We start from the raw sequence: 11,467 nt of genomic DNA, 5'->3' as shown, positions 1-11,467 counted from the left end.
TTAGTACTCTATATATAAATAGCATAGAAACAACGAATTTTCATAAAATACTCCTGAGTTTTAGCATAATTTATAAGCGCCTATCAAGTTTCAGAAATACATAAAATACCCCTCACAAATGACTTAATACCTAAAATACCCTTACTAATGACGCGTTGTTAGTATTCCGTTTGCCTAGTTTCATAATTCACCAAATTCACAAAATAACCATAATTTAAAACTACCGATTCTAATGCTCAACGGCTAGATTTTGTGTTTGAAAATTAGTTATTGCTTATTATTTGCTTATAAATACCCATAATGTTGTTGATTTAGTATCATTTTTGTCATGAATTTTCTTTCAAAATCATCATCCACACCCTATGAGTTCACATATTATAAGAGTCCCAAATAAATTCTGTTATTGTGGTAGGTAAGAATTTTTTTCTTTCGCACAATGTCTTCTTGATCCACTAAAGTCATGATAAGCTTGGCCTTGCTTTCTTTATGTTTTCAATTTATTTACTGATGCAGCTGTCTGAAACTGTTCAGCAGACGAAATTGGTAAGAAAACAGTAGTTTGTTTGTTCGTCAATCTCGTAATGGCTACTAAATTTCTCACATCTCCTTACTGCTGAATGGTCAAGTATACCAACACAGCATAATCAGCAAGCCTTAGGATTTAGGAAACTATGAATTGCAGGTATCACACACAATCAAGCAGGCAGACAGCTTAAGCTGCAAGTACATTCTATTTTTTCTACTCCAAACTGGAAAATATGAACCACTTACAACTTACAAGCGATTGGATGAGAATCCTTAAAGGGAAAGGAAGAGGATCCTTATAGATTCATTTGGATATTGATTTGGAGATCGATGAGAAAGAAAATGGGAGGATATTAAAATCTGATACCAAGCCATTCCCTATTTCCCCTTTTTCTTTCCATTCCCTCTACTGTTATTCAAACACCCTTAAGGCTTAAACGAATAGGATACACTATACATCAGAATCAACTCAAGAATCTGATACAATACAGCGCATGGGTGAAAAGTGTCCAAAACTGCTCAACTTCATCACCAACCCATCAGCAATCTTCTGACTCTGTCTACAATCTGATTCCTAGCATCTTTTGTCAACAATTGATATTCACAGTTCTCATCTAAAAGAAAACGATACACTTCCCATTCCCGGTCTGAAGCAGAATACCTGCCTATCTCAGCCTGCAATTAAACATAAAATATTACCAACTTAAACCAACAAACTTCCCACTGATAAAAAAAAATGTCCAAGAGAAGTAGTATTGCAGAGTGCAGACAACCTTGTATCGAATCGGCAGCATGGTATGAAGAAACTTGAAGAACAAAAAAAAAAAATCACGGAATGCTGTATTCTTACCGAGAAAATGCAGATGCCAAGCTTTTTAAGAGCAAGAGTAGCATCATGGAAAACTCGAGGTCTTCCCCGTCCCGATAACTCGACTGGATTAGCAACTAATAGTTCAGTGTCAGGCCCACGATTTGCTATGAGTACGCGCAACGGGTGAAGCATTTCCATCTTAAGACAGGAACATAACAAATTTTCTCGTTCCGGATCAACCATCTTTTTTCCGTCCTTCTGCTGAAGGAATAAATCTATGTCACGATGTCCTTTTTGAACTGCTGGGATTCGACCATATGAAATCTGGATCGAGAATATTGCAAGTGCATTAGTTTGCAGTCGTTCAGAATCATGAAATTCACAAAGAAAAATATGCAAACAGCAAATGACCTCTGACCCAACCCCATGGTGCACTCAATAGCAATATCTGATTTTTCTTCCTTCCCCTTTCTGCTGGGTAGAGGAATACAAGAGGCAACCCATCTAACAGACTAGAGATACTAACATCGCTCCCCGCAACTCTATAAGGCTATAATATATTGGCGCCTGACTTCACATTCAACTTCCAATCCACTACAGCACAAGGAGCTACAACCAGGACAAATTGCCTGAACTGGCAATTAGAATAGGTACCAGCATTGCAGCCCATGGACCCTGTAAGGCTACGAGTAATGGGCTGCGATGGCTATCTCAACTCTCATTGCTTCCAGGACCCTCTTAAACTGTAATCTACAGGTTAAGATTTGCAACATGACAATCATAGAAGCCAATACCGATCACAGTCTGACAATGTCCAAACTTTCTGCGTCCAGGGGTGTGAGATGAAAACCCATTCAAACATAAAACTGAAGCAATAGGAAAAAAAACCTCATGCGTCATGATGTGTCCAATCGACGGCAAGATCTCCAGAGACCCAACAACCAATTTTAAAAAACAAATCTTTAATAAAAACAAATATACTAAGAGCCATTTCATACAGAGTAACATTTATGAGAAGTCATGAGACTCATGACAGAAGTTTATGGAAATTGCAATTCTAAACCCTTCCAAACAGCATCCTTAGATTCCCATAGCCAAGATCAAGCACAGTAAAGGCCCAACTGGGTTGTAGACTCAAAAGGGGAATCTTAATTAATCGAGAAAGAGGAAAAAAAGGAAATTTATCAAAAAAAACATACAATTACCTAATATGTTTGCTAATGAAGAATAAAACCTTATTGTTTGATTGAAACTCGAGATAGAATCCTAAGTCCTAACACCCTCGGTAACACTGTTGTAATCCCCTGCTTGACTGCTTCCTCATCCACCACTAAATTTCCTCTTTCACACTCAGAGTCATGAACACCCGGCCACACCCCACCCCGTCACCCCTCACCCCCTCGCCCCCATGACTCTGACACTCCCTCGCTGTCTTTCTTTCTTATACCAACATTGCCGTTTCCTTAGCATCCCTCAATCACTACCGCCTCAAAAATCAAAACTACTCCCTGAACTCACCTTTGATGCTCGAGTTGGCCACCAAGGAACATTCAAATCACAATATCCAATAGCAACGCCAACCACCACTACAGTAGCGAGAAATGTTTCATGGCAAATACGTATTTTCAGAAACGAAATTTTTTTTTTTCCCTCCAAGGCATATGTAGAGGTGGCCATGGTGATATTTGCAAGGTTGAAAAGATGGAGCAGGAGTATTTGGCTGGAAAGGATGGATCCTCACCTTGCAAGTGGTAAGAGGCAATCTACACAATAGTGCTTAATGCTAAGGCTGTGGACTGTGGATGGCACTTTGGGCAGATGAACATATTGAACCAAGTTATTGTCAGATAAAAGGATATGATGGCAATGGTGGGTGCAGAACGAGGATTTAACATATCCAGGTCAGGGGAAAGGATAGGAGTCTTGGCTCTTGATAGAGGCAAGTGCAGAATGACACTTTTGGCAGGGGTGAGATTATGCTGAAGTCCTTGGTTGTGGTTATGCAGATAATGGTCTGTGAAAGTGTGGGGTAGTTCTCAGGTAAGGGTATGGGCCTATGGGGGTTTGGAGATGAAAAAACCCAATATGGAAAATTGGAAATTCAAATCAGACTGGATCTAGGGAATTGGGAAGAGTACTCTGTGGTGAACATATTAGGAAAAGTGGAGAAAGGGAAAAATATTCCCAATCTTGGAAATTCCTGATAATGTGGATCATAGTAAAAATCTAAGAGACAGTCCCAAACAAAGGTGGACTCACAAGAAATGCAAGGAACTCTGAGAATTTTCAAGGCGGCCTGCCAAAATTGTATGGTCCACGTTTATCATCTGGACGGGAAAATAACAAGGTCGAGCCTACTTCAAAGATTCAGTCATATCTTTAGAGCACCAACATAAAATCACATTGGAAACATGGAGAAAGCTCAAGGACTCTCGAAGTGGTTGTCATGTCCATGACGACACTAGCAATAAGATAAATTAGCTAGCGAACAAAAATCAATCCTAGGACATCTGTAATGGACAACTTGCACCCTATGAAATTCACAACACTACAACAGTACGTAGGACATTTTGAAACCGAGAACTCCTTGGAAAAGAGGTACCACATTTAAACCCAGTAAAGCCAAAATCTAGAATCCCTTTCAGAGCTTGCTGGTTTTTCACCAGTCTAGTCAATAGGTTATACTCTTTAGCCAGACTTTCTTCCAAATCCATTTGCAGGTTTTTGCTTGGGCCTTCTTCCTAAGGGTAGCCGGATAGGAAGTATATAATTTTGCTAAGGACTAAGGATTAATACATTAACAACCAAAGAATTTGTAGTAGTTTGAACCAGATATTCGTAATGAAATCATGGGATCAATACACAGCCTAAAACACCTCATCTCCTCGAAACAGGCTTACTAAATTACAAAAGCTCAAGCAAGGTAGTGTTTGGTGTACTAATCAGTTAATAACATTAAATCAGGCTGTCAGGGAAGAAGTGTGGAAGACTGTCATACAATCATATCTCTGTCATTTAGGTCGTTGGACAGATGTAAGTATGTAACCATTAAAAGGTAGATTGATGTGACAAAAAAAAAATTGTATACCTTAACATCATGGTCTTTAAGTGTTCTCATGATATCATACAGAAGACCCTTGTGGTCAACACAATGTATCTGAAGCAGGGTATGACTTGGACTCAAAGAGTTATCCACGTTGACTACAGCCTTTTTCAATTGTGTCAAATCTGGGCTAAGCGCTTGCATATGACACTCCTTAGAATACTCAGATGCAAAAAGCTCTTCAGCAACAGCAGGGGAGATGGATGAGGTACGTTGACGAGCCTCATGGTATGAATCTGCTAACTGAAGTTCACAGCTAATACAAGTTTCGCCTAAAACAGCACGTAGTTGTTCATAAGTTTCTCCTTGTCTCTCTTTTGTGTGGAGAAGATCCCTGACATAGACATAAAAGCAGATCATACAAAATTGTCAGACGGCAATGTCGCGCCTGAATGATAGGCAATGGAACCCCCAGGCCCTCTACATGGCACATTGGTACCGTTGCTTAATTTGTTTGCACTGACTAGGCACAAGATGAGATATCTAAGTTTTGGAAAAAGGAAAATTTAACATAAAGCTATTATACCCAACTCAGTTATGTACACAGATCAACTATCTGAACACTAATGCATTAAATGACATCAAAGATGGAATCACTAAATCACTGGATATGGAATAAAGTAAGACGTTTAATTTACCAGAAAAAGGTAATATTTTACAACATGTTCACTCTATCTTCTAAATTTCTAATATTTCAATGTCTGACGACTCTGACCTCATGTTGCCGGAAATGCCAACTCCGATAATATTTAATGAGCTTTTGTTCACATAATTGATATGGAGTAGTAGTACTTGGGTACATTTTGGTATAATTCCTTAGTTTTGAGCTTTTCTAATATTATGTTCTGGACTGCCATAATTGGGGCCTTGGGGATTTCTTGGGTATATGTCGAATATCTAACTTAAATTAAACCTTGTTGTAATAGAGGGAAAGAAAACTAACAAGAATACAAAATTACAAATATTTTTTTATGAATTACCAAACTAGTCAGCAGCCACTGTAATATATGATTGAAAAAAGATTACTTTCTTTTAGGCTGGGAGTGGGGGGACGGCAAGCTACAAACGCTAAGAGGTTTAAAAATGCATTAGCTTTCACATCCTCGAGCATATCATTCGTGAAAAAAGGCATTCCCCTCCCGCCAAAAAAAATTACAGAAAAAGTGGTTGGGAAGGGAAGTATTAACAAAAGCATTTAAACCTAGATCCTTAATATTACTACTCTTCACTCATAACTTCATTAGGGTAATCATTGTTGTTGCTCCTAGTATTTTGGATTGTTACTACAGCTTCCGAACAAAAGTATTTCCCTTAATAGTACACTTTAAAAGGAAATAAAATTAACTTCAAAAGTTGTGTTTTCACCACTTCATTTTAAGAAGTCAAAAAACACATTGGATATTTCAGAAATAGCCAATAACTGGTTTAGACTACCTACTACCTAGAACTAAGATTGCATATATCCAGAGTTTTCTAGACTGCGGTTGGCAGAATCCATACCGAGTAATGGTGCTGGTTTTTCTTGTCGTTGACTCATTGTTGTTGTATTTATACACAAATCTAGATCATGATTCTAAATGTGGATTTACAGCCAACGTAAAACCTAAAAGCAGGTAATTGTAGGCTTGACAACAGCCAGAACAGAATGGATGCACAAAACAATACATAGGCTTTATGTTAATCTTGAAGGATTTCAAACAATGATGAATCATATTAACTCACAGGTTATCAGTGATAAAGAAGAGGTCCAGGACTCTATCATCTGGAGTCGTTGTCACTTTTACCCTCTCAATAGAGAGCTCAAGCTCACAGAGAACATGGGTAACATCTAAAAAGAAAAACAAGAGTTGTGTCAATAGAAGGAGTACACAAAACTCTCAGTAAAAAAAAGGGAATTACCAACTCAATTATTACCATATAATAATCCTCTTCGACCAAGGCAACAAAACTTCAACAAGTATAGGGGAGAGGACTTGCATGGTGGTGGTGGAGTGTAATAAAACGTCAAGGTGCATGATGGACAGAAAGAAACAAGCCGTTCTTTTAGGTTTTCCCATCGAACTGCATGAGTTGTAGAATGAGGGACCACCCACAACACTACATAGCACCACTTTCCATCCGTTGAAACGTCTAGGAAAAAAGACAAGTGCAAACATCAGACATATTACACTATTTTCCATCAGCTGATAATGTTTCTGCTGCATGTGAAACAAGAAACCTTCTTTTCTTATATTCATAGACAAGGTACGTAATCGAAAAATGGCTACCATAGAGCTGGACCACTTATGTATCAACTCAGCCTTATCCCTAATGTAGACAATGCCTCTAAATAAGCTCCTTCACATAGGCAAGATAAATAATAAGGGGTCGGACATCAACTGTAATATAATGGTCCCCGGATCATGAGTCGGCTATTACTCAGCCTTACCCCTATAACACTAATACCATTTGTCCAGTATGCGTATCCAAAGACGACGACTATTAACCTAGTTATCAGGTGAGTGAGGTGACTAGGAAGGAATAAATTGATGAAAAGACTCCCAGAAAATATAAACACCACCCGATTGGGCGAGCACACATTAACTCATAAGAATATTTTCGACTTATTCATATGTGTTGTGCAGTAGCCACCAGCCAATCCACCATGTTAGGTGTTGTTCATAATTATACATCCATATCCAAATATTCAATGAAAAAACAACCAGAACATCCATAAGAATTAAGATATCAACTACCAAACATCTTTAGACACCTCATTTTAACATAACCACTCCTAATCTAACTCTCATACAATCATCTTCAATTCACCATGGTCCATGTTAGGTGTGTAGACTTGTTCATAATTATACATTCATATCCAAATATTCAATGAAAAAACAACCAAAACATCCATAAGAATTAAGATATCAACTATCCAACATCTTTAGACACCTCACTTTAACATAATCACTCCTAATCTAACTCTCATATAACCATCTTCAACTCATAATTTATCTAATTGACTTAACATTATCAACAAAACCATATATTTCCAAGCTTCAAGGTGAAATTATTACGCAAATAATAAAAACAGCTAAACTCAAAAACATCTTTAAAATTACATGAGGAAGAAACCAAATAAAAAGAAGAAAAGAAATGGACTAGCAAGAAAATATATTGGTACCTCCTTTGGAAATGAAGAGGCCGAAATCGAGAATGGTGCGGCAAATATCCAAACCAAGCCCAGTTTTATCAGGACAATTAACGGTAATAACCCACGGGTCACCGGATTTTTTCCCTTTCTCAATCAAAACGGCGTCGTCGTTGGGAATCCCCATTGAAATTCAGAAACTCCGTCAAGCTTAACGGCGATTATCTCCCTTCAGATCTTCCGCCGCTTGCTTACAGTGTTTCCACCTACCGGATATTCAGGTATCTCTATTTTTCGCTTTTTTATTCTGTTTGGGTTTTATGAGAGAACTAAAAAAAAGGAGGTACGTAAAATGAAGAGAGAAACTTGAGGCGGCATAAAATGAGTGAGGTTTTTTTTAATTTAAAAGTAAATGGATGCCACGTCAGCTATCCTTTACCCACGTGCCATCTGGCTGCTGGTTCATCTGTTGGTTTAGTATATTCACTCTTTTATTTATTTTTTTATTTTTATGTTTTTTTTGGAATTGGAAGATTCAATTACAAGTTGCATTGTTGTACGGTGACTGGAGAATTCGCGCGAAGAGAAAACCGAAATGCAATAATTCAAAAAGACAACAGAAAAAGTAAAAGAAAATTAAAAAAACTGATGAATTACGTGCATCTGATGAGATATGAGAACGACTTTTGTTTCTTTCCTCTTTATTTCAAGTTGGATATTTTCTTGCGTAGATCAGAGTACTATGTCACTCGACTAATTATTTTACGAATAAAAAACTACTGCACGTATGAGGTGTATAATAAATTTATTGTACCTCAAATTAATTTTTACAATTAATTGAGGTTGGTATGAGTGGTTAAGGGTATCTTGCTCCTTAATCAAGGTCTCGGTTCGAGCCTTAAAATTCGAAGAAATCTCAACTGGGAGGGATGTGCCCATCGAGATACCTATGCAAACTCCCGTGGAAGATAGTCCACTCGCCGAAGACGGTGGGAACTCCTCGTAGTAGAACCAAAAAAATAACTTTCACTTTTTTTTTAGTTTACGCAATTTTTTGTAATGTTTGATTAACTTTTATACTTTATCGTTAAAAAAAATTAATGGAAAAACATTTTAAAAGGTCAAATGATTAATTTTAAACATTATTAATATTTTCAAATGAATAACTTTTGTTAAAATGAAAAAATTTATCACTAAAAAGTAAATAAGTTTTACATGTATTGACTTAAATTTTAAGCATTTTGAGTTAACTTTTACTGATAATATTTACTGTACACCACTTTTAAATAAGAATTTGTGCTCCATCGGCTCCATATACAGAGAGCACGCACACTCTCAATTGCCGAAATCAATCTATGGCATGACAAAATCATTTCTTAAATACTTCTGTACTACTAGTACATTTATAAAGGGAAGAAAAAAAATTGAAACATTCTCTAAAAAGTCTCAAGGGATTTAGACAATTTCAATTTGACCTCTCTTATATAAGCTATAACATAACTATCAAATTTTGTTTTTATTAAAAATAATCATACAATCGCTTGTAAGAAATTTTCTTGGATTTTATTCGACTCTTCATATGATTTGACAAACGCATATGTTCAATCTCCTCTAAAACTAAAGTTGAAAGGTACTAAGGACATAACATATGACGTATTGTGCATCGATGATTATGACCAATGTTTACTATTTAGTATGCTTTTCATCGAGATTTAAATACCTCGTCGTTGTAACTTGTAAGTAAGTAAATTTATTTACGGAGTATTTCATTACCAATCTACCTATTATGGGTCACATTTTTTATTTAGTAAATTAAATATTGAACTTCAAAACAAAAATAAAAATAATTGAAGAAACTTTAAACTATTTTGTTAGCCTCAATCATAAGCAAAACGGTTTATTTGAATGTTGCTCCCCAGTTTATGGGGGTTCACAGCTTGCTTTTCGAGTCACTTTTAGTGACTCTGATTGCTTGTGACCAATTCACAAGCCCTTCGCAACCAGCTTGTGTCGAATTGTCGATACCACTCTTCCGCTTCTTTCCTTAGTTTTAAGGTAGCCTTCAATTGCTTACTTCCCCAACAACTCAATCTTCTACAAGAACCCACTAAAAAATAAAGATGGCTTTGGCACGTTGAAGATTGGCAATATAAACAAAGTCATATCAACAACTGAGGATCCAACAACGAAGGGATTGTTGGTCTTTCAGTTTATAGTAGTTTCTTCATAGTTTGTTTTGTAATCTTGTTTTTTAGTAGCTGTAAACGTTTATTATGCAATATTAAGCCTATGTCAAAAAAAAATCATAAGCAAAATAAAAACTCGAATAGTTCACATTTCACAATATATGATGACGTATTTCAGTTAAATTTCTTAACAGTAGTCTCTAACCAAATATGGCCTATAAATTAGGGATATTCATATTCAATGAATTATAAAAGAACAACGAAAAACACAATGAATGGCTGCACCAACATTTCTTATCAGCATGATGCGAATTCTTATCATGTACTGTTTTTTTCTTAAATTTAATAGCGCTTTAAAACAAAAGAAAGAGTTAACATCTAGTTCAACCACCATTTTCGATTTTTTAATACTCACATCAAATCATAAATCGGAATAAGAACGATGGTAGTATGATACTCAAAAAACAGTACTACTCCATAGGAAACCTTTATTTGATTCAACTTATTATGTATTTATTAGATCTATATTTCTCTTGTAGATGTCGTATGTCTCTTTATTAATGAATTAATTTTCCTTTTAAAAAAATATATAATAAAATAAATAAATAAATGTGAGCTAAGCAACGATAAATATCTGCATTTCTTTCCCTTTCAGAAGCATTTTATAAATAAACATAAAATTGATCGCCCGATTTATGGAAAATGAATTTGACTTTCATGGTTTTATTAGCTTTTTCTCATGTGGACATTATGCACCAATATCCCTAGGGAAGATTTGACAAGCAAAGCGAGGAAATGCAATCAGAACATAAATGGCGTAGAATTCTTTGGTTAGGGTTTACTGAATCTCATCAACCAACTACAAAACTGAATCCTGCAGATAATAGTGACATAAAAAGACGACAATAAGCTTCAGGACAAGCCACAAAGATGGAAATTCAAGGGCCACAAAACAGAGATGATATATCTGAAGCTGATATTGCCTAGACATAGCTGATATAACTGGTCAACTGGCCCAAGGTTTTGGAGTTCAGACACAAGTGGCAAAAGTAACAGACAGCATTATTCTAGCCCATACTACTTTACCAGCCACCAATCTTCGAGACAATCCTTGTCAAAAGGGTATCAATCCTCACCAACTGGCCGTCCAAGAGTTTCCCTCACCAGTATGCTTGTCACACAACTTGGAACCCAAATAATATGTCTACTAAACTATCGTAATCTACCATATAAAACAGAAACACCATTGTGCAAGTTAACCACTAAAGAAAGCAGGACTCTTTACACAAAACACACCTGCCAAGTGCTAACTGGTTCACTAAGTAATATTAACCACCACCAGTTTATTACCTAGCCTAGTTTCCGAAGTGGAGCCCTCAAGGCAACAAGTGCTGCAAAGGTTACGAGTTATGACATGATACTTGTGTCTGGTGATCACTGGAGTCAACTAGACATATTGAAGCCCTAAAGTTGTGCTCAACTGCTACTAGCCCCATAAGCAACAAACTCGTCGTTAGTGTTCATCTGTAAGATTAGATTTAAGTAATTGCCTTAGAATCAGCATAATCCAGGAACCTACCCAGGTCTCTCATCCAGGGCATTAGTATAAATCTAAGTCTCACACCCATCATGAAGCTTGGAAAGCAAACCATCATATCAGCTTCAGAATGAGCTTATTGATGCAGGAATTTTCTATTTCACAGGCTAATTGT

The 11,467-nt window shown here is 36.6% G+C and overlaps 1 protein-coding gene across 1 annotated transcript; it reads right to left on the bottom strand.

Annotated features, from left to right (window-relative positions):
* Positions 1-695: 695 nt before the first annotated feature.
* LOC110788755 (ACT domain-containing protein ACR9) lies at positions 696-7,949 on the bottom strand. Its single transcript, XM_021993398.2, has 6 exons — positions 7,603-7,949; positions 6,354-6,569; positions 6,162-6,267; positions 4,425-4,773; positions 1,376-1,660; positions 696-1,200 (listed from the first exon to the last, which is right to left on the bottom strand). Exons 1-6 carry the CDS (start codon positions 7,754-7,756, stop codon positions 1,054-1,056), a joined length of 1,257 nt encoding a protein of 418 aa, XP_021849090.1. The 5' UTR covers positions 7,757-7,949; the 3' UTR covers positions 696-1,053.
* Positions 7,950-11,467: the final 3,518 nt, after the last annotated feature.

Source organism: Spinacia oleracea, chromosome 6, assembly GCF_020520425.1.
Source record: "Spinacia oleracea cultivar Varoflay chromosome 6, BTI_SOV_V1, whole genome shotgun sequence".
NCBI classification, from domain to species: Eukaryota; Viridiplantae; Streptophyta; class Magnoliopsida; order Caryophyllales; family Amaranthaceae; genus Spinacia; species Spinacia oleracea.
Note: the sequence above shows the minus strand (reverse complement) of the source record. Positions and strands in the feature narration are given on the sequence as shown.

Excerpts from the sequence above, each read along its gene's own strand:
- LOC110788755 (XM_021993398.2), bottom strand. The coding sequence starts at position 7,756 with ATGGGGATTCCCAACGACGACGCCGTTTTGATTGAGAAAGGGAAAAAA. Across the intron at positions 6,268-6,353 it reads TCGAAGAGGATTATTATATG|ATGTTACCCATGTTCTCTGT; the intron begins GTAATAATTGAG and ends TTTTCTTTTTAG. Across the intron at positions 4,774-6,161 it reads TTCTTTATCACTGATAACCT|GGATCTTCTCCACACAAAAG; the intron begins GTGAGTTAATAT and ends TGTCTATGTCAG.